The sequence below is a fragment of the Delphinus delphis genome, chromosome 15 (assembly GCF_949987515.2).
Source record: "Delphinus delphis chromosome 15, mDelDel1.2, whole genome shotgun sequence".
NCBI classification, from domain to species: Eukaryota; Metazoa; Chordata; class Mammalia; order Artiodactyla; family Delphinidae; genus Delphinus; species Delphinus delphis.
The window spans coordinates 74,204,128-74,228,372 of NC_082697.1; the positions used below are offsets into that span (position 1 = coordinate 74,204,128).

At 41.0% G+C, this 24,245-nt stretch overlaps 1 protein-coding gene across 2 annotated transcripts in view; it reads left to right on the forward strand.

Moving 5' to 3' along the window:
• Positions 1 to 24,245, forward strand: part of CALN1 (calneuron 1) — a 432,488-nt gene that overhangs the window by 202,791 nt on the left and 205,452 nt on the right. For both annotated transcript variants that reach the window (XM_060032204.1, XM_060032203.1), the window contains exon 3: positions 5,388 to 5,531. In XM_060032204.1, the coding sequence (XP_059888187.1) occupies positions 5,388 to 5,531 (144 nt within the window). The remainder of the gene's footprint in view (positions 1 to 5,387; positions 5,532 to 24,245) is intronic.

Consider the following 24,245-nt stretch of genomic DNA (forward strand, 5'->3'; position numbering starts at 1 on the left):
GCCTGGAAAGTTTTTCTGGCTACCTTTCTATCTTAGCATCGCATCTGGCATATAATAAATAAGCAGCAACTCTTCAGTGAGTGAATGGCCGTGTTAATCAGTTCTACATATTCATTTTTTGTCTTTCATAGAGAAGGAGGAAACTTTTCTAAATCTTTTGTCATTAGCTCAGCCCCCATTCTATTATTTCTCCAGACTTGTATCTTATATTTCCTGGTGCGTTTGTGTTGGTATTTAATAATTGCCTGGCCCAGCCTTGCTGAGCTGCATCTCTCTCCAGTTTTGCAGTTTCGCAATGGCATTTATCAACAGAAGGCATCTTGTTCATTCATAAAGCCCTCACATTTTGTGGTTAAAATCCCATATGCTTCCCAAACATACCTTTTTGTGGAGAATAAACAGATTTCACAGCTTGCGGGGATTGAGATAGGAAAAATTGTTCTTCGTTACTAATTTGAGTTTGCCAGTTAGCACAATGAATTTCAGCTGATTCTTCAGAGCTAGAACATTAGCCAATGAATATTGACTCTGCCTGGTGGCTGGGTTTCATCTGATACACACTCTGCTGGGGTGGCCTGATTAATGAGTCTGTTCTGCATGATCGCCGCATCTCTGCCATCGCTCCTGCCTGAATTGGCTATGACATAGGGAGCATCACAGAACCAAAGCATGGTTCTCAGAGGGCACTGGGTCCAGATGCAGGGGGTACCAGTGGTGGCTGCAGGTATTTTCAAGAAAATAGACTTGCTGGCATAATGAGCAGTACATCTCTTATTCTCTAAAACAGGATCATTTCTATCCCAGGCCTTGCTTTGCTCCAGGACATCAACCTCACTCCAGGGAGGAGAGGCCCAGGTCCCTGTGGGAATGTAGACTTTGCTTCTGGGAGATTCCACAGGCAGAGAGTGGATTCCTTTTTTTCAGAAGATGTGTCTTACCATGTTTCCTTTCATATTCCGCACAGTGACAGTTGGACAGCCTCCATGAGCATCATGGATGCCCCTCTGTGGTCCACGAAGTCACCTTGGAGAGGGCAGAACTGGCCGTGCTGGTTGCTGGTGTGCACATGCTTCGTGAGGCTGAGATTGAATCAAAGACTGAAAGCACGGCATGCTTATATAACTCCGAAGCACAAGGGACTTTCACCTAAAGAGGATATACATTCCAGTGGAAAGCACACCACAGTACTGAGTTGTTCCCAAAAACTTGATCTGTGGTCTCCACTTCCCGAGGATGGGGAAAGTGGCCAGAGCCCCTTCGTGCTGTGCCCAGGCTGCCTGTAGCCAGAGGCAGAGGGATCCGGCCTGCTCCCATGTCTCTGCTGTTCTATGGGCATATTTCTCACACCCTGTTCTGCTATTAAAAATAAAATGAGGCACACGTCACGTGTCTCAGACTGCAAGACCCATTTCCTTCTAATAAGCGTCTTGTTTCCTGGGCTTTCCTTACCCTGGAAAGATGAAATCTCTAGAGGCTCCCATTATGGATTTCTAGTTTTGTACTTTTTTTCCCCTCCTCTCTGCTACTTTGAAAGAAAACGAAGTTAGTGAGCTCTGTCTGCCTCTGCAGTTACAGACACACAGACCCTCCCCCTCCACACACCATACACACACAGGAGCAGATATTCTTTTTTTTTTTTTTTAAATAATTTACTGCTAGTTTCTTTTTTTTTTAAGAGTTATCAATTTTACTGATTTTTTTTTCCAGAGCTCCAGCTTTTTTTTCTGGCCGTGCTGCACGCCATATGGGATCTTAGTTCCCCGACCAGGGATCGAACCCACGCCCCCTGCACTGGAAGTGTGCAGTCTTAACCACTGGACTGCCAGGGAAGTCCCCCTGGGAGCAGATATTCTTTGTAAACAGAGAAGAGTGGCTTTGTCCCACTTACTTGGGGGCCATAGAAAACAGAACTTAGAGCTGAGATGCACCTGCCCCATTCCATCCTGTCCTGGGCTAGAGCAGGGCCAGCCTGGAGACTGCAGACAGGTAAACCATGGGGGTTTGAGGCCTCAAGGGAGCATGTTCCTTCAAGCAGGGCAGTTCTTGGAAGACCCCTGTGTGAGGTCTGATTTACCAAATCCAGTAGCCCAGGGGTGAGGCAACCCTAGGCATAACCCAGGCAGCAAGGTGAGGGTCGGGAGGCATACCCACCAAGGCCCTCATTTCCAGGTCAAGTTCTCAAACATCCCCAACCAGGCCTCTCTGGAGTGACCAGTGTAAGGATACAGGCTCTTTCGCCAGTAAGATCTAGGGCATGCAGGGGACCACAGGAGTGAGGCCAGGCCCTGTCAACAGAAGGGGACCATCCTTCGGAGTGATGCCATCAGCCCGGAGAGTTCAGGATTGAGTCAGAGGAATGGGAAGAGGAGGTGGTACCTCAGGAGAGAAGTGGTCCAGAGAACAAGGGACAGGGCTCAGCCTGAAGCTGACCACCAGGCCGGCCCACCTGGGACTCCAGCCGCTTCTGGGACCCCAGGCAGGGCCCTTGTCATCATCTGATATTTTCTACTGTTGCACGGTTTGTGTCAGCCCTGATGTACAAAACCCTATCATAGAGGCTGGAAGGAGATCCAACCCAACCCAGTTTTCAGATGGGGACATTGAGGCTGAGGGAGAGGCCTGCCCTGGTCACAGGGCAGAGCTAGATGGACTTCCTTGTAGGCTGACTCCCGTCTCAGGAGACCTCCCTCTGTATCCTCCTGCCCTTGGCGTCGAGACTTGGGCTGAGTGAGGCGTGGTCTCTGCCCCAGTGTCCTTGAGCACTGTGTGACGTGATCTCAAGCTGAGCCGTGGCTCTAAGCTCTTTTATGGCCACCTGGCACCTGGTAGGAAAACATATGGCTGCTTTAGGTAATACTGGGCATGTTGCATTGATGAGAAAATTCTCAAAATGCAGACAAACCTCTTAATTCAGAATTTGGAAAGGGCTAAAATGTTTTCTATATCATCAATGGGAAAAAGAGGGGTGTTCGAACAGCAGATCAATAGGGTGTGAAGGAGAACACAGGCTTCCTGTTCTTCTCTTAAACACTAACGATGTCCACAGATCCTTAGAAAGGGGCTTAAAGGACCTTAAGGATTCTCTTGGCCAACCCAGCTCATTTACACATGAACAACCGAGGCCTCAGTATTTGGCTGCAGACCTAATGAGCTAACACGCCTGGCTGGGAGCCCAGGGTCTTGACTCCCAGGCTGCTTCCCTCTGCCGGAGCACACATTTATTCACGTAGCGCATTCAGAGCGCTGAATTAGTACCGATAATGAATCTGCTGCTAATATCTGATGCTTATTTGTTCAGACCCATGGTCCATTGAACAGCTGTCCGTCTAGCGCCTCCTTCAGGGCGTAGGTGGGAACATACCGCCGTGAATGAAATGTATGAGGAGCTCGCAGCTCCGAGAAGCCGTGATTTCTGCACCATGATTTCATCCTATTTCTAGTTGGCACGTGCGAGGTGTCACGTGGGAGGAGTAAATGACCTGCTGAACAGTCGGCCGTGAGGGAACTTGGCTGTGGTGAGCAAAGGTGTTTTTGTGAAGTATGCTGCCCTCATCTTGGTCTCGGAGGACCGATATGATTTGGGCAGGTAAAGAGGATTGCAAGGTATTTCAGGCGGAAGCACTTGATGGTAGAGTGTAGAGGGCTGAAAAACAACCCCCAAAGGTATCGGATTCCCATCCCTGGAACTTGTAAATGTCACCTTGGAAAAAGGGTCTTTGCAGATGTCTTTAAATGAAGGATCCTGGGATGGGGAGATTATCCTGGATTATACGGTGGTCCCTAAATGCAATCACAAGTGTCCTTGTAAGTGGGAGGCAGAGGGACATCACAGAAGACGAGAAGGTGATGTGATCACAGAGCAGCTAGCTCTTGGAGTGATGCGGCCACTAGCCAAGGAAGTAAGCTTGTAGGAAGAGGCAGGAAAAGAATCTTCCTTGGCTCCTCTGGAGGAGTGCGGGTCTGTCCCCACCTTGATTTTGCCCAGTGATACTGATTTGAGAGTTGTGGCCTCCAGACTGTGAGAGAATAACTTTCTATTATTTAAGCCACCACGTTTGTGTGATTGAGTACAGCAGCCCCAGGAAATTAATACAAACAGGAAAGGGAAAGCCTGCTCGGGTAAGGGTTCAATGTGTTTGCTGGGAGGATAGTCAGATATTTAGAGAAGTGGTAACTACAGTTGACCCTTCATGGATGCTGAACCCATGGATTCGAGGGCCGGCTGCCCTGCCGATACCAAGGGATGACTGTAAAGGGTTAGGGCCAGCATCTTGCATTAGTTTGAAGAGTTCCTACAAATTTCTGCCTGGATCTTATCTTCCCACCTGGAGTGAGGGGCTCTGGAGGGGAACCACGATGTCCGGCAGATTTCTCTGCAGTCCTAACTCCCGTGCTCCTTAGCTATAGGCAGCCGCTGCTTGTTGAATGGCCTGATGAATGCTGGCGGCTGCCGTAGCTGGGCTCACACTGGGTTTATTGATGACAGATCAAAGCTGTCTGGAGCTCAGAGACAATTGATGTACCTCTCATCCGCAGACTGTGATCTCCAATCGAATTCCCATGAGCTACCTCGCAGGGGTGTGATGTGTTAGGACATGCTCAGCCAACCCAGGATGAACAGGCGGCGGCGGCAGAGGTGGGGCTCTGGAGGGAGGCACTCTGGGTGGAAAGCAGAGCAACTCTGGTTGGGGTGAGAGGATGGGAGTTTCCCTGCTGGGTGAAATGGCCTTCTTGCTGGCAGAGTCAAATTCTCTGCCAGCCCCAGAGAATGTGATTAAAGATGGCTCTGGGGCTCTTAATGACACTCTTATTGATCTGAGGTTGTTTATGGCCATAAAACAGCTGTAAATTAGAGGAATGAAGTAAAACCAGCAGGGTACTTAACTCCTGTCCTCCTAGGAGGTTGAGAAAGCATTCGGCACAGCTCCTGCGGCAGCAGGGAGCTGAAATGTAAGTCTGCAAAGGGGAATCTCATTCTCCTTTCCTCCTGACAGTCCAAGCTAGTAGCTGTCTTCTCACCGCTGAAACCTAATCGTCATCCTTGTTGGGAAAGTGTCGGCTAACACAATTCCCAGCTGGGACCACCGTTTAATTGTTTACCGGCTTCTGTGTGTTAGATGCTCAGGGCCAGTTATCTCCTCCTTCCAAAGCTGTTCTTCTGTTTTTATCCCCCTTCCCTCCCTTTCCTTTACTCCCATCTCCTTTTCTCTCCCTCTTTTTTTTCTTCCTTTCTTTTGTTCCTCTTTTGGCCACCCTTTTTATCAGATTAAAGGGTTTTGACACATCACTATTTGTAAAGCAGCTAGAAGTTTCCAACAATCGCCAACCATTTCAATGCAGTAGACCACACCTTGTGACATTGGACTTTCTTTGCTTTCCCCTTGTAGAGATCCGAGAGGCCTTTCGGGTTCTGGACCGAGACGGCAATGGCTTCATCTCCAAGCAGGAGCTGGGAATGGCCATGCGCTCATTGGGGTACATGCCGAGTGAGGTGGAACTGGCCATCATAATGCAGCGCCTGGACATGGACGGTGAGACCCGGGCCTGCAGCGTCCCCCCACTGGGATGAGCCTGGACTCATCAGGGAGATCTTGGGTTTAAGGGCCCTTGCACTTGGAGTCGAAAGACTTTGATTCATGTCTTGGTTTACCTTTGAGGAGTGGAAACTTGAACTAGATCAGGGTTTTTCAAACCACATTCCGTAGACCTCTAGGGGTCTGCAGAAGTGGTTCTGGGGCCTCTAGAGGGAGCAGGGTGAGGAAGGGGGCCTGGCTGGTGGAGCACTGAGAAGGGTTTTGTTTTGCTTTCAGAACAGCTTTGTTGAGAAAGAATTCACACACCATGAAATTCACCCACGTAACTTATACAATTCAATGGCTTTGAGTGTATTCACAGATTTGTGCAACCAGTGGCATAATCAATTTTAGAACATTTTCACCATCCAAAAAGAAACCCTGTACCTCTTATTCATCACCTCCCCATCCCTCTATCCCCCACCAAGTCCTAGGCAACCACTCATCTGCTTTCTGTCTCTGTGGACTGACCTCTTCTGGCTGTTTCATGTAAATGGAATCATGTAACACACAGTCCTTCGTGACGGGCTTCTTTCACTTAGCGTAATATTTGCAGGGTTCATCCGTATTGTAGCATGTATCACTACTTCGTTGCTTTTTATGGCCAAATCATAGTCCATCATTTGGCTATAACAGTTCTTTTCTCTGTCTTACGTACTGGGTTTCTACATACAATCACACTGAGGAAAAGGGTTTCACTGTATTGAAACAGTTCTGAAAAATGACGGCATTTGATGATCCTTAAGATTCTTTCCTGCTCTAAAACCAGCTGTGACCCTCCTGCCTTGGCTGAAGGTCCAGGAAGGAGGCTTCTTATTTTGTTGTTTTCAACACACGCTCTCCCCCTCTGAAAAGCAGCTTGATTCCAGGTGTAAAGTGTTCAGAGTGGTGGGCTTTGGGGACTTGGGTATACTCATGAAGTAGAGACCAAGTAGAAGGAAACATAGGAGGGGGGCAGGATGTCTTTGGGAGAGATAGATGAAGACCCTGGTAGGGAGATGTTTGCTTGGCCTGCAGACGAATTGCAAGAACGTGGCTGTGTCCTGTTATCCTGCTGGATTTATTGGAAGGATGATAATAAGTGTGACCGTATGGTGAATGGACCCCAGTGCCAACCACCAAGTGCAGCTGTGGGCATGTATTTGCTGGTTCAGGAAAGAGATATTTTATCAGCGGTGTTCAGTTGTATGTGGAGTGCCAACCCTGTCCTTACAGCCTCGACAGATTGTGACTCACTCGGTCTTTGCAGGCCTGAATCGACCTTGCTTTGTGTGTAGAGGTATTTCTGACAACCTGGGGCAAAGCACATGTTGTATATGTCCATGAATTCCCATCATCACTTCAGAGATACATTTCCAGAAAAAAGAAAAAAAAGAGTTTCTGCCTTAAAAGAAACTCTCCCACAACTTGTAAAATAAAACATGGTCAACTGGACTAAAAGCAAATGGAATTAGCAACGTTTAGTCAAAATGATCTGGGGCTATCGTGGGAGAGTCACTCCTCTGAGATTTAAGGGTCTTCGTCCAGGTCCATCCTTGTTCTTTGTATATTCATTCACCAGACCCTGGCTCATGGGGAATTTTTACATTTTTTTTCAAATCCTCCCTGATTCCACTGGGACTTGGGAGTCCCCAGGGGATCTCGTGTTGATGGTGCTGTTCAACGGGCCCGTCAGGACTCAGGCATCCATATATAGGGGTTACAGTTTAAGAGACTTCAGGTTTCACCAGTTTATTTGCAACATCATACTTAGCGACCAGTGCCGAGGGTGGAACTTTCAAGCAAAGCGTGTGGAGAATTGCTATTAGTTCCTTTAACAGAAGCCAAAGTCATTGGCCTTTTTCATGGTGAGCCCATCAGGTGAAAACACTGCTATTTACCTTTTTAAAAAATTTTTCTTTTTATTTATTTATTTTTTGGCTGCATTGGGTCTTTGTTGCTGTGCTCGGGCTTTCTCTAATTGCGGCGAGAAGGGGCTACTCTTCATTACGGTGCGCAGGCTTCTCATCGCGGTGGCTTCTCTTGTTGCAGAGCACGGGCTGTAGGCACGCAGGCTCAGTAGTTGTGGCTCGCGGGCTCTAGAGCGCGGGCTCTAGAGCTCAGGCTCAGTAGTTGTGGCGCACGAGCTTAGCTGCTCTGCGGCATGTGGGGTCTTCCCGGACCAGGGTTCAAACCCACAGCTTCCTCAAAGTTTTGTTGCCTCCAAAAGATTCAGCGTACAACAAATGCAAACAATGTAGCAGAGTAGGCAAAAAGAATTGCTTTTGCAACGTATCAAATGCTTAAGTGTGAAAAGAGCTAAGGGAAAAAAAATGCCCAAGCTGAGGCTGAAGTGTGTGTTTTTACATGTTTTGCAAATGATGCTGGTAAGTAAAATTTCTGGGGTCCTGAGTTCTGGATATGGATGGATTGTCTGTTTTTCAGTGTCCTTCTCTTAATGGGGCCTTTTGAGCTGTTCTTTTTAAAAAAAAAAAAAAAGTCAGGTTCTAATTATATCCTTCCTCCCCAGCTTCTGTAACTGGGGATTCTCTGCAGAGATTTGGCCCTACCTAATTAAGCTTCTCTTTGGCGTGAAACTTGTAGAATGGCAGAGGTTTTTATGGTGAAATGCCACACACACACACAAGCGTTTGGGCCAGAACTTAGGATTCTTTGCTGTAAGATGACCACACCTCCTGGCCCGCAGATCCTGGTCCTGGTATCCAGGGGCGGCAGGAAGATGGCGGTGCCTGCCTGCATCCCAGCTGGCTGTGATTAGCAGCAGGTCTGGCCCACATACTGATCTTTTCTTTCTGGGGTCCCTGTTCGTTTGCCCGACGGTGAGGTCATAGCTTCGGCACGAGGCCCAGATGGAATTAGCCTGAGTCTGTGCAACCTTAGTCTCTCCATGAGGCTTTCATTAGGTGGTTCCTTGGGAGTGGGGTGCCTTGCCGGCTCTGCGTGTAACAGTAACCTCCCTGGATTAGGGAGCTCAGTGGGGTTTCCTGGACACAGAGCCAGCAGGAGCCTGACGGTACCAGTGTGTGTGGAGCTGGTTTTCCAGAGGGTGGAATGGAAGACAGGCAGTAGGGTCTGGAATTGCTCACCTGGCCGTGGCCCATTTGCCTTCAGTGCTGGGAATGAGCTGTGTGTGTGCACCGCCTAGGCCAAACTACTCCAAGTTAGATAAACAGAAAACCCAAACTTCTGCCCAATGGCGCAGTGCTTGCTTTATGGCCCATGACTGCAAATGTCCTTTCAGCCTCTGCAGCTGATATGACTTTTGTCCTGACACCAGTTGGGGACCAAGATTCACCTTTCCTGGATGCTTTATGCCAGGATCTCACCTTCAGCCCAGTTTCTGGAAGCCTGCAGTCCTCTCCGTCAGGCTCCTGGAGGCATTTAAGCCCAGTGCCCTAAGACACTCCTGGCATTGGGAAATCAATTTCTCTCCAATGCATCGCAGTACCAGTTATGTACCATCCTTGGAGGAATTGATCAAATAGTCACCCCCCGCCCCGCCACCGAAAGTATCTACAAAGCTTAAATCTTTTATATTAGAAACAGGTTGAGAAAGAGACTGTGGGCTCTGCCATGCCCCCTCTGCTCCCATCAGCTCTGTCGCTCCCGTGATAGCTCCTGGGGCCCCTCAGAGCTTCCTGTACTGTTCACTGGGGGATAAGGGCTTGGTATCTTCAAGACCAAAGGGATATTTTTGACTCTTTTCTACATTTTAATGGTTTCACAAACCACACCACCGTGGCCATCTGGAGTGAATCCAGCCAGCTTTGCAAGTAATTTCCTGAAGCCATCAAACCATCAAACTAGGAGATGCTTTCGGCAGCCAATGGCCTCTGCATGGGTCCCACTCACATTTCTTAACGCAGCCCTCTCCTTTCCAAGCTGCCTTCACCTCTCGTTCACTCAAGGAACAAAACAAATGCAGCCCTTGCCCTCTGCATCCTTGATTTTCCTTTTACCCCTCAGAGAGGCAGAATCTCGTGAAATTCCAATGAATTTGGGGTTTTGAAATGAATTCTTATCTCTCAACAGGTTTGTAGGGCTTTTGGTTTTTTTTTGTTTTGTTTTGTTTTTTTTTTTAAGGTTCACCACTGTCTGGATGGTGAGTATGATTCAGCTTAGTTCCATTTAAAAAGGATTTATCTGGTGTCCATTATGTGTGGATTTGCTTAATTTTATGGTTGGCAAGATGCACTTTCGGTTCATTTTGAGGCAAACCACTAGCTGCAAAGAACGAAATTATGGCCAGAGTCACATGAAAAAGTTAGCAGTGTCTCCATTTTTAGCCTGTGTATTGATCCTTTGCTGGTTAGTCATATAATTATGACTTTGCTGTTTTCATTTGTGATCTTCTAGAAGACAGAAAAGTATGAGCTTAATTCCAAGTACAGCTCACCTCCACTTCACATTCAAACACTAATTTGGATGCTCTGAAACTGGCCTAGGTCTATGGTGTGAGCTCAAATACACACTTCTTCTATTTATTTATTTATTTATTTAGAAGTACAGTTGATTTACAAGGTCATGTTATTTTCAGGTGTACAGCAGTTATGCATATACACACACACACACACACACACACACACACACACACACACTTTTCAGGATTCTTTTCCATTATAGGTTATAACAGATATTGAGTATAGTTCCCTGTGCTATGCAGTAGGTCCTTGTTGCTTATCTATTTTGTGTATAGTACTATGTATATGTTAATCCCAAACTCCTAATTTATCTCTACCCTTCCTTTCCCCTTTGGTAACCATAAGTTAGCTTTCTAAGTCTGTGAGTCTATTTCTGTTTTGTAAATAATTTCATTTGTATCATTTTTTTAGATTCTTCCTGTAAGTGACATTATATGATATTTGTCTTTCTCTGACTTACTTCACTTAGTATGATAATCTCTAGGTCCATCCATGTTGCTGCAAATGGCATTACTCCATTCTTTTTTATGGCTGAGTAGTATTCCATTGCCTATATACACTTTTTTTCTGTATGTGAGGGAAGATGCTCACCCACAGACTCCGTGAAGTGGGACCATCTGATGGAAGCAGCTGGGGCTTTTTAGCATTAAGCACAGGTTCCTGAACTTGAGTGCACATCAAAGAAAAAAAAAAAAAAGAGGAAACGTGCTAAACAAACAGACCGGTAGAGTCAAAAACCCCAGGGTGGGGCACAGGAACCTGCATCCTTTAACAAGGCTGAGCAAGAAGGTCTGAGGAGGAATAAATGCCTGAAAAGCAAATAAGGATTTTTTTCCGCTGGGGATTTGAGGAAGAAAGAACAGTCTGTGGTCAGTCAGTCCTGCCTAAAAGCTGGAGGCCCTCCCAGTGCTTGCACATGCTGGAGCCTTGGCTTCCTCCCTCCTCCAGCTGTGGCCCAGGGGCTTGCAGAATCGCCATCACCTGGGAGCTTGCTTAAAATGCTGACTCTCAGGCCCGCCCCAGACCTGCTGATTCAGAGCCTGCATTTTACCAAGACTCATGTGCACAGAGGTATTAGTCTAGGGCACACCATCAGAAACAGGAAGCAAACCCAAATGTGTTTCCTCATTTGAGGATCTCTCCCATGCAGTTGCAGCCCTTCCCTAATCTCCTGCCGGTACCTCAAGGCAAAGATTTGTAACTAAAAGCTGGAAGTAATTCACAAAGCCAAAGTTTTGGTGAAGGTCAATCAGGAAAATCTCTCTCCATCTGTTTGCATTTGTGAATAAGCATGATTGGCATCACACTATTTCATATTTCATTCTATGTTAGGGAATTACTGCTGCATGTATTTCGACCTTATTACGGTAAGTCTTCACTGGGTAATGATAATGATAACTAATACTTATGTAATGCTTTCCATGCTCCCAGTAATAACTTTGAGTATGATAGTACTGGCTAACACATCAGAGTCTTCACCATGAGCTGCTGTTCTAGCGCTTTACGTATTAACTTATTTAGTCCTCACAACAGCCATAGGTACTAATATGATCCTCATTTTATACATGAGAATAATGAAAGACCGAAGTTTCAAGTTACTTGCCCATGTCACGCTACTAGTAAGAGCCCAACACATTTAAGATCTTAACCACACATCTTGTAGATACGTTGTTATTCTTTTTGTGATTTAATGGACGTAGATCACTCAGGGTGACAACGGGACATTGAAGCAGTGACTTGACACAGGCACACGTGCATACACATACCAGAGTCATGATGTCACGTAGGTATTTCAAACCTATATGTGAGTGTTCTGGTTATCAGTTACCATTCCAGGTAGTCTCCTGCTGTCAACTTTGGTTGGATGATAAACTCCAGCTACTCTCCAGGTTATCCTTGCGTGAGTCAAGCCCGACCCTAAAGCAGAATTTGTGAAATGAAGATGTGTGAGCTACTGGATTTCTTGTTGCTTTAGCGAGGGGTGTCCTTTAGGGCCTTTGGGGATATATAGTGATAGTGGATGTTTGCAGAAAATCCACTCCGACTTTCCTATTACCCTAGGCAGCTCCTGACAGGAAGGGTCTGCCATCTCAGTTGTATTGACAGTTGCTCACACTGAACCCAAGTTTCCGCTAAACACCAAACTGTTGAAGCCGCTTCCAGCTACTCAGTCCAGCATACTAAAAACAGTATTTCTGGCCCTTAGGCTCATTTCATTAAGAGCACCCTCAGACAATATTATATTCTGTCTCCCTTGTTTTAACACCCTGGAACCCATTGCTACACCTCTCCCCCCAGTTTACAATGAGATAGATTAGCAACATCTTGTGACTGTGTTCTTCTCCCATCAGCAGACTTGGAACTTCTCCTGGGATGTGCTGATCTGATTTTAGTTATGGGTTTAGTGGCAGTGAAACTTGGTAGAAGTAGATCTTGAAAATGGGCATCTCTGTTCAAGGCAACTGCCTCATCTATGTTTATTTCCAGTCTTCAGGGTCACCAGGCTCTTCAAGCTGATCTTGTCTGACCTAAGGGACGTATCAGAGAGGACACCAAGGAGACTTGGCCATTCAACTTTCTGAATCCACGCAGAGGTCCCCACTCTAAGTCTCAGGTCCCACTTCCTTCCAACCAGTGCCCTAAATTTCACATAAGAGACTTGATGAGTCTGTGACTTCAACTTAATAATTCTTTTGACCACCCAATTAAATTTGGAGTCTTCCCTTCAGTTGTAAGAAATAAGTGATTTTCTGGGGCTACCCTAGAAGCACTCTGGTTGTCTGACCGTAACCTGAGCTGAGAGTTTCAAGACCTGAGCTTGTTAGAAGCAGCCTTGTTGTCATAATTGCTATTGTGAAAGTCAAACATAGTAGCTACATGAGTCTTCGAAAGCCTTGCTTCAATAATTATTTTATCCCAAGAAACCACAGATGACATTTAGTTAATTATGATGCCAGTCATGCCGTAGGTAACAGTATGGCATTTTTCATTAGCAAGGAGGTCAGCGCTTCATTTAAGATCATAGATAAGCAGGCCAATCTCAGAATCCCACTTGAGTAGTTTGTTTTCTCCTGGTACCACATACTGTGTCATCGAGAAAACAGAAGTCATCCTGGATTCCTAGGAGGGAGGGTGTTTTGTGAAATGTAAGAACCTGCTGAAATTCTTCATACGTAAATAATATTTCTCTTAGGCAGAATTTACCAAAAGGAATATATGAAAATGCCCATCTCAGAACACCCAGACCAGTATCAAGTATTATTTAACAAATCATTACTAATATGATTGGTGAAAAACGAGGACTTAGTTTTTACTCATAAGTGAGATGATATATTTTTCATATGTTGATTGGTTATCTATTTTTTTTCCTTTTTGCAGATTGTCTTTTTTTTTTTTTTTTTGGTCTGTTTCAGTAAGGACAGGCTAAATTATGCTATAGTGATAAATAATCCCCCCAAATGTCAGTGGCTTAATACTACAAAGTAAAACGTCTCACCCAGGCTATATGTCCATTGGGGGCTGGTTGGGAGTTTCCTCTTAGTCATCCTCACTCAGGAATCCTGGCAGAGGGAGACTTCTGTCTGTACTTCCATGATAGCTGTGGCAAGGGAAAGAGACTGAGTGAAGCACTTGGTGATTCTTAAAGTTTTTGTCACTTCTCTTCTCATCTCATTGGATAGAGCAAGTCATGTGGCTGTGCCTCATATCAAGGGCTGTTGGGAAGTTGAATCTGACTCCGTGACCACAAGGGTATGAACGGGAAATATTTGAACAACACTAATGATGACTTAATGGATTTTAGGCTTTTTCTTTTTTCATTAGAATGTTACATTCATTGCAAAATTTTATTTCATACTATGAATAGGGGCAAAAATGATTATTACACATGATTTTACACATTCCTTTAGACTTGATCAAGTACATAAAACTAAGTAACAGAATTTGAATGACATTGAATGTGCATGTATATGAGTGTGTGTGAGTGTGTGTGTGTGTGTAATATAAATTTTGTTCCTTTGAAAAGAGAATACTCTTCTTTCGAAGTGATTCTGGAATGTTAGCAAACATGACTGTGTATTAGACCACAAAGACAACCTAATTAAATTCCAAAGGACAACTATTATGGGCACATTCTTTGACTACAATGCAGTAAATCAGAAATTAATAACAAACTTTTGAATAAGAATCCCACCCGCTTGGAAATGTGAAAATGAAAAACCAAAAATCTTTCAATTTAATTAACAGGTCCAAGAGCTGATTCTTTGGTGAAAAGAATGCAATAAATTGACAAATAAAGCATATTTATTTAAGAATTAAAGAGAGTTATCACTAAACTAAACTAGAAATGAAAAAATATGGAAGAGTTTTAAAAAGAATACTTGATACAATTTTATGTGAATACATTTGAACATCTACATGAAATGGAGATTTTTGGAAAAATATAAGTAATTGAAACTGATTCAAGCTGAAATAAGTAGTCTAAATCAGAAGTTGCATACTTGCAGCCTACCAGCCAAATTCAGCTCTTAGCCATGTTTTATTTGTCTCACACATCATTTTATAAAGCAGAAAATCTCATATTAAAAATCTGCATTTTTCCCTCTTAAAATATGGGAGAATTTGACAAGTCTGGACCTGCATTCCTTCACTGTAATAATTTGGTGGAGTTGAGTAGCTATCCTCTCTAGGCAGGGCAAATGCCATAGTCTCCACCAGTCCCTATTGTCTTACACCTGCCTGTTCTCTTTTGATGGACTAGCTTAGGCCCTATGGACATGGGAGTTTGTGACTCTGCCTAAATCGACCAGTGAGTGATGAGGGCCTCTTTCACTGCTGAAGCAATCAATTTTTCATTTCCTTTAGTTTTAATTGTAAGGTGTTTTTGTTTTGATTTTCTGTTTTGGTTTATGTATTGCTTATTTTTTGTCATTTCTAGCAACTTCAGTAGATTACTTATTTTAATTTAATTCCTCGTTATTTAATAATTAAGGCAACTAGGACAATAAATTTGCCACTGAGAAGACTTTAGTAATCTCTCCAAAATTTTGATAGATAATTTTGTTTCATTCTTCTCTATATAATATTTTATTATAGTTTTTACTTCCCTCTGCTCCCCTACAATTTTTTTAGGGAAGTGTTTTGTAGTTTCCAAGTCACTGGGATTCTAAATTTCTAGTTTACATTTAAATTTTCTATTTTCGTTGCCCATTGGAAAATAAATATGACCTGCTATTTGCTAAGATTTTCTTTGCAAGCAAGAATAAGATGAACTTTTATGAAGGTATTTCCTCTATGGTATAGGCTTTTACATATGCATAGAAGTTATCTTCCTATTATGTATATCCCTTCCACCTGTATTTTGGGTTATTTTATCTGAGATAAATTACTGTGATATGTCAAAGTCTCCCACTGCTGTTACCTTGCTTCCTCGGTGTACTTCCAACTGTTTTTATTTTCATTTTTAATGCACTGTCTGCCCTCATAGTGGATTTTACCTTTTATCAATGTAAATGTTCTTGAAACGCTTTTGAGTTATGCTTTTGCTTTCTGTTGATTTTTACCACATAACCTTTTTGCCTGTGTTTGCATAACATTTATTGTTATGTGTGGTCATTGGGGAACATTCACAATTATTCAGCTTCTTCCAGGAACACAGTGCACTGCACTCCTGCCCTTTCTGTGTGATTTTGTTAGGTGTATAAAGCAATTTGTGCCACTACGTTTTAATTTTTAATTACTCTGAGAGCCTTTCTATGGGCAAGCTTAACCTATCGTTTATTTCAGAATTTTTCAGTTGGGTCTTAATTCTGTTATTTTGTTTTATGCTGGTTTCCATGTGTACCTAAGGTATTTAATTTGTCTTCTTTCTTGACTACAGTGGGTTTTTTTTTTTTTTTTAATACAACGGATTTTTTTTTGGCCATGTCATGTGGCTTGCAGGATCTCAGTTCCCCAACCAGGGATCCGACCTGGGCCATGGCAGTGAAAGCCTGGAATCCTAACCACTAGGCCACCAGGGAACTCCCACAGTGGGTTTTCTAAATTGAAATATAATTGACATATAACTTTATATGAGTTTCAGGTGTACAACATAATGATTTGATATTTATTTATGTTGCAAAATGATCAACACAATAAGCCTAGTTAACGTCCGTCACCGTACATAGTTACATAATTTTTTTCTCTTGAGAACTTTTAAGTCTATTCTCTTAGCAACTTTCAATTATGCAGTACAGAATTATTGTTAACAGTAGTCACCATGCTGTACATTACATTCCCATGACTTATTTATTTTATAATTGGAAGTTTGTACCTTTTGTCCACCTTCACCCATTTCACCCACCCTCCACCCCCTACCTCTGGCAACCACCCATCTTTTCTCCGAATTAATGAGCTTGAATTTTTTTTTTTAAGATTCCATATATAAATGAGATCATGTGGTATTTGTCTTTCTCTGACTTATTTCACTGATACCCTCAAGTTCCATCCATGTTGTCACAAATGGCAACTTTCCTCTTTTTTTATGGCTAAATAATACTGCTCTGTGTGTGTGTGTGTGTGTGCTGCGTCCTCTTGCTCCATTCATCCATCAATGGACACTTAGTTTGTTTCTGTATCTTGTCTATTGTAAGCAGTACTGCAGTAAACAAGGGGGTGCAGGTATCTCTTTGAGTTCGTGTTTTCATTTTCTTCAGGTAAGTACTCAGAAGTGGAATTGCTGGATCATATGGAATTTCTGTTTTTAATTTTTTGAGGAACTTCTATACTGTTTTCCAGAGTGGCTGCACCAGTTTGCATTACCACCAGCAGTGCACAAGGGTTCTCTTTGCTCCACATCCTCATTCACACTTGTTATTTCTTGTCTTCTTTTTGCGGTACACGGGCCTCTCACTGTTGTGGCCTCTCCCGTTGCGGAGCACAGGCTCCGGACGCGACGTGCAGGCTCAGCGGCCATGGCTCACGGGCCCAGCCGCTCCGCAGCATGTGGGATCTTCCCAGACCGGGGCACGAACCCATGTTCCCTGCATCGGCAGGCGGACTCTCAACCACTGCACCACCAGGGAAGCCCTTCTTGTCTTTTTGATAATAGCCATTTAGCAGGCATGAAGTAGTATCTCATTATGGTTTCAGTTTGCATTTCCCTGATGATTACCTTTCCATGTACCTGTTGGCCATCTGCATGTCTTTGGAAAGACGTCTCTGCAGATCCTTTGTCCATTTTTAAATCGGATTTTTTTTCGCTATTGACTTTTATCAGTTCTTTATATATTTTGGAAATTAACCCCTTATTAGATATATGATTTGAAAATAAGTTTTCCCATTCAGTAGGTTGCCTTTTCATTTTGTTGATGATTTCCTTTGCTGTACGGAAAGGGTGTTTTGTTTTGTTTTGTTTTGTTAGTATTACCCTCTCAGTTGTTTGGAAGTTAGATATCTTACTTTCAATTTTTCTAGTAATGGCCACAAAGTTTTTGCGAATTTAACTCCTAACATCAGCTACAAATTAATAATACTTGCTTTTGTGGAAGATGAGAAATTAACTATCTCCCCCTTTTCTCTTTTCTATTCTTTGTTAATTTCAATATATGGCTGTTATAAATATGCCTCCCCCTTTCTAAAAACAATTTTTATTATTTTCAATTTTAAAGAATATGATCAGTTTTATAACCATATTTGAAACACTTATTTTGCCTGTACATTTAACTGGTTTGAGGGCTTACACCCAGCCATATTTAACTCATTTTCTGCTTCTTATTTTAATTAGCATGCATTTGTTTCTGCATAAACTTGCTAAAATGTCATTGTTATTGTTTTGTGTTTTTTTTTCCGAAAGTTTACTTCAATCCTAAATCTTCTGAGTATTTGAAATCTGAGAATGTCCTTCTCTTGATACACAGATGACGACTTGGTTTAGGTATAGAATTCTTGGGTTTCAGCCTTTTGTTTTTAAAGTTCTGTGATTGCTACTCCATGATTTTTGGTTTTTCATGTTGTGAGGAAGCTCATGACCAACCTACTTCTTATTCCTTGTGAATAACCTTATGTTTTTAGGGTGTGATTATTATCTGTGAAGTGTGAACATCTCACCCGCGTGTTTACTTCTCTGTGTTGTAGTTGCTAACGGTGGTTGGTGCTTGGTTATCAAAGATGTTGGGGTTCTTTGCGGTATGAGTCACACTCTCAATTTTCCAAAGTTTTTTCCCTAGGAAATATTTTTTCCACCCTTTTTGTTTTCCACCCTCTTTGCTCCACAGATTTCACTCTCTCTTTCTAGCTTTATATGCAGATTAGATCCTGGGCTGTGGTCTCTGCATCTCCCCCTCAGCTGTCCTTTCTCCTTCTTTGTCTTCAGTCTTCTGCATTTCTCACATATATTTTGTTCTTCTCTACTTTGAGGTTTTCCAGTGAAAAGTCTACTGATCACTGGATTTTCTTTCTGTGACACTGCCTTCTCATCTCCGTAATCTTTTTTTTGTCACTTTTCTAACTTGGTTGATACAGCATCTTCTCGGTGTTGTTGAGGAATACACTGGATACTTTTTGAACATTGTTTGGTATATCTGTTTGAGAGTGAGGTAGTTGCCAAGTTCTGAGCAACTGGTTGTCACTTTTGAACCACAGCATCTCTTCATAGGTCTCTTGATGTTCCAGTAGAGGCAGATCCAACCTGCCTAATCCAGCGTGCAGATCCAGCGACCTGACTCAGGGTCGGGTCAGACTAGGCTCCAGCAGAGACGGATGCAGGACAGTAGGCAAATCTGCTTCTAGCGCCATGCAAAGAAGGGGTGGTGTGAAGGAATTATAGGCGGTACTTACTCAACAACCTAGGAAATCGAAGAGGAAGCCAAGTAGGTGTCTCTTATAAGAGGGATCCCAGTATACCTGGAATCCCTGTAAAAAATGCTCCCTGAAGTTTCTGTGTCTGTGTTATGTGGGTCCATCTCATTTTTCCTTTTTGCCTTATTTCCGTGAGTAGAAATTTTTAGATCAAATAGTAATGGTAATTGCAGACATTTTTTTCTTGTTTTTGATTTTAATGGAAAAGTCCCCAGATTTTGAACTTAAACTTGCAAATGGTATTGATTGCTGTTTGATATGAATATTAGTTATAACGTTAAGCTAATATATCGTATTCTTGATTTACCTTTTTTTCTTTTAAAGCAATCATGGCTATTAGGTAACTTTTTGACATCTATTGAGATAATTATATAGTGTTTATTATTTTACCTGTTGATCATATGTATTATTTAATTGAATTTAACTAAAATTAAAAAACTCCTACAGTTCAGGGATGAGTTTCTCTTACAATATCCTGTTGTGTTTAACTAGCTATTGTCTGGGGTTTTTATTTAGGTTTTTGCATTTATATCGGTGAAAAATAATTGATCCATTGCTTTTTCTTTCCATTTGGCAGGTTTTTGTATCAGGGTTTGCTGAACTTATAAAGGTATTGGAGACTTTTCCATCTTTTTATGCACCAGAAGAGATTATAAAATAATTATTTCTTAATATTCACACATATTCCTGTGAAATCATGTAAACATAAAAGTTTGGGAGTATTCTTTAACAGTATTTAGTTTATATTGTGTTTACTAATCTGTTCAAATGGTCATTTTCTTTAGTGAATTTGATTATCTATTTGTTCCCGGAAATTACCCATTTCTTTTGGTTTTCAAATGTGTTAACCTAAATGTATACTTGTTTGTCATTCTTTATATGTTGATATCCTTTAATTCTGTAAATATATCATCTTTGTGATTTCTAATATATATACTTATTTTATCTCTTTCTTCTTACTTTGATTTCCAGATGATTTTCCTTATATATATATTTTCTCAGAGAATTATATCACCATCTTGATTATCAGTGATATTAGTTCAGTTTTTGGAGGGAGGGTTTACATTGTGAACTTTACTTTTGCTAGTAGTTTTTTAGTTTTGTTGTATTCTTTCCTTATTTTCCCCAGCTTCTTGCTCATCTCAGCCTTTACCAACTGATTTCTAATTTTTAATTGATTCATAATTCAAATAACCTAAAATGCATAATTCTTGAGTGCAGTTTGAGGGGTTTTGACAATTCTATATGGCAGTGTAATTCATGCCCTAATACAAAATATAGAAACTTTCTTTAGTCCCTTGACAAATAAATTTTCCTACTCTGTGGCTTATATATTCATTTCTTAATAGAATCTTTTGATTAGCAGATACTTTAAGTTTTGATTAAATCCAATTTATCACTTTTTTTCATGTTCAGTGATTCTTGTCTAAAAATTTTTGCTTACATCAATAATGTTATTAAAATATTTTACTACATTTTCTTCTAGAAAATTTATGATTCTAGCTTTTAAATTTAGGTTTGTGATCCACATGAAATTCATTTCTGTGTATGGAGTGTGGTAGAAGTTGAGGTTCAGTTTGCCCACTACAAGTTTTTGGTTATTTTAAGCACAATTTGTTAACAAGACTTTTCTAGCCAAGTCATTGAATTGACTTGGAACCATGATTGGGTATCGATCGACCATAAGTGTGACAGCCTGTTTCTGGATTCTGTCTTCTATTCTATTGACCTATTTGCTCTGTCTATTTTGTACACTAACACATACTGTCTTGATTCCTGTAGTTTTATGTCAGCTCTTGAAATCAGGATGTGTATGTCCTGAAACTGTTCATCTTTTCCAAAATTATTATGGTTATTCTAGATCCTTTGCATTTCCACATGGATTTTAAAATCAGCTTGTGAGTTTTGTCAACAAAACTACCTGGGATTTGGATTGCGATTGCATTAAATCTGTAGATGAATTTTAATAGAATGGACATATTAACAACAGCAGGTCTAAAAAAGGGTATGTCTCTCCGTTTCTTTAGATCATATTGAACTTTTCTCAACAATATTTTATGTTTTATTTTGGATGACTCGCACATCTTTTGTTAGATTTATTCCTAGGTACTGATGCTTTTTGTTGTTATTTTTATTGGAGAATAGTTGCTTTACAATGCTGTGTTAGTTCCTGCTGTCCAGCAAAGTGAATCAGTTATATGTATACATATGGCCCCTCTTTTTTAGATTTCCTTCCCATTTAGGTCACCACAGAGCACTGAGTAGAGTTCCCTGTGCTATAGGTTCTCATTAGTTATCTATTTTATACGTTCTCATTAGTTATCTATTTTATACGTAGTAGTGTGTATATGTCCATCCCAATCTCCTAATTCATCCCACTCCCCCTTCCCCCCCTCGATATTGACACCATTGTAAATTATATTGTTTTAAAATTTTGCTCTCAGATTGTTTGCTACTGGTATGTAGAAACACAGTTGCTTTTTTTTTTTTTTGGTAATACAGTTGCTTTTAAAATTGAATTTCTATTCTGATATCTTGCTAGTTCTAGTAGTTTTTAATACTTCCATGAGATTTTCTACATACTCAAAGGTATTGTTTGTGACAAATAGTTTTACTTCTTCCCTTCTAAGTTTTATGTCTTTTATATTTCTTTTCTTGCCTTGTCATACCAGCTAGGATTGATTAAAGTGATAAGAAGAGACATTTTTATTTCTTTCTTGATCTTAGGGAAAATCCTTTAAAATCATGGAGCTGTTTAGATTTTCTGTTTCTTCTTGTGTTAATTTTTGTCACTTTTGTATTTCAAGGCATTTGTTCATTTTAGTAAATTGTCAAACTTATTGACATAAATTTTTCTTAATATTTTCTAATTAAGAAAGATCCCATAGGACCTTTCATTCCTAATATTATTAATTGTTTTTACTGTGTTTTGTCTTCATCAAGCTTGTTAAAGGATTTTCAGTTTTCTTGATCACTTAAAAAAACTATCTTTGACAGTTTTCTCTATTGTTTTTATTTCATTGATTTCTGCTTTTATTTTTAAATTATTTCTTTTCTTCAAGTTACTAAGGCTTAATTTCCTCTTCTTTCTCTCACTTGTTAAAGTGGAAGCTTAGATCATTGATTTTAGACCTCTCTTTTCTAATACAAGTATTTAAAGCTTTAAAGTTTCAGCCATATTCTATAAATCCTTTTTTGAAAATTATAGTAAATTTTATTACATATTCAGAGAATTGGGCCTGGTTTGAATAGAGAGAAGAAGTCAGGTAGACTAACATTGATTGAGGACTTCATATGGTAAGGAAGGAAGCACGTACCCATTTTACAGATGAGGAAACCAAGATACGGGTCAGTTCATGCCTCAGCCTAGACGCCGCAGACCTGGAAAATAATGGGGCTGGGGTCTCACCTCTAGCCTTTCTGGCTTCCCACTCCACTCTGCTGCCACCCAGAAAAGACAGATCCTGGAATGTTTGGAAAGTGTCCTCACCTCTTTCCTCTCACCTGTTTTTCCATCATTCCTGTGGTGATCAGTGCAGGTGTGTGTGTAGCTGCACAGGTGGGATGTATCTTGGGAGAAAAGGGGAAATGGAGACAGAGGAGACCATGCCTGCTCTTCCAGGCTGCATGAAGAATGCTGCATTCTCTTTTCCAGGCATTCAACCTGTTTCTCATTCCATAAATCCATAATTTTTTTTCATTTTCAGTTTGCAGTCTTTTCTAATTTCTCTCATGTGTGTGTTTTTTCCCTCTGACTCCTGAGCTGGTTAGAGATATCATGCTTAGTTTCTAACTAATAGGAGATTTTATAGATATCTTCCTGTCATCATTAAATATCATCAAGGTATCTTTACTGTTATCGTTGGATTATCATTGTCATCAGAAAGCATACCTTGTGTGAATTTGACCCTTTGAAATTTACCACGTCTTGTTTTGTACCCCAGCATGTGTTTCCTTATGCACTTAAAAAGAATGTGTATTTTGCACTATTGGGTGTCGTATTCTATAAATGTCAATTAGGTCAAACTCCTTGGTAGTGTTGTTCAGATCTTCTGTATCTTCCTTGAAACTTTTTTTTTCTTCTACCACTACTGTCAAGAGGTGTTAGATTCTCCAGCTATGTGGGCTTGTGTGTTTCTCCCTTTAGGTCTGTAATTTTTTTGTATGTGTATTTTGATGCTCTATTATTAGATGCACACACATTTAAAATTATGTTTTCTTTATTAACGGATACTTTTGTTGTTATGAAATGTCTGATAATACTCTTTGTCTTGAAGTCAACTTTGTATGATATAAATATAGGCACACCAGCTATATTGCTTAGCGTGTGTACGGCTTACTTTTTCAACTGTTTTACTTCTAAGTTATTACCATCTTTATATTTAAAGCCTGTTTATTAGAAGCTTCAAATGATTGGGTTTCCTTTTAATCCAGTCAGCCAAGTTTTTAAAAATTAGTGTCTAATTTATGTAATTATTGATAAGATTGGATTTGTCTGTCACGTTGTTATATATTTTCTGTTAGAACCATGTATTCTGTGTTCTTCTCTTTCTCCTTTCCTGCCATCTTTCGAGTGAAATGAGAGTGTTTCAGTATTCCATTTCATCCCTCTTATTGCCTTATTAGCTATATTACTTTGTATATATGTATTTAGTGGTTGCTCTAGAGATTACAAATGCATCTTTAACTAATCACATTTTTCTTTGAATAATCTTATGCTACTTCATGAACAATCTAAGAATCTTACAACATATAAACGTTGTCACGTATTTTACATCTCCATATTTTATATTGTATTTATCACCATTTCACCTTTTCTGGGATTCTTTATTCCTTCTCGTGTATCTGAGCTTTCATCTGGTTTCATTTCCTTTCAACCTGAAAGTCCTTTAGCATTTCTTTCACTGCACTCCTACTAGAGAAGAATAATCTTAGGTTTTGACTGACAGGAAATGTCTTTTTTATTTTTGAATGTTTTACTGTGATTAAGTATATATAACATAAGATTTTCCATTTTAAGCGTTTTTAAGTGTACAATTCAGCAGCATTAAGAACATTCATGATGTTATGCGGCCATCACCACTATTTCCAAAACTTTTCCATCACCCCAAACAGAAACGCTATAACTATTAAGCAATAACCCACCATTATTCCATTAACCCCACCCCAGGGAATCTCTAATCTACTGTCTCTATGAATTTACCTATTTTAGTTATTTCATATATGTGGAACCATACAATACTTCTCTTCTTGTGGTTGGCTTATTTGACTTAGCATAATGTTTTTAAGGTTCATCCATGGCATAGCATGTATCAGAGCGTCGTTCCTTTTCATGGCTGAATAATATTCCATTATTTGTCTCTAGCACATTTTGTTGATCCATTCATCTGTTGATGGACACTCGGGTTGTTTC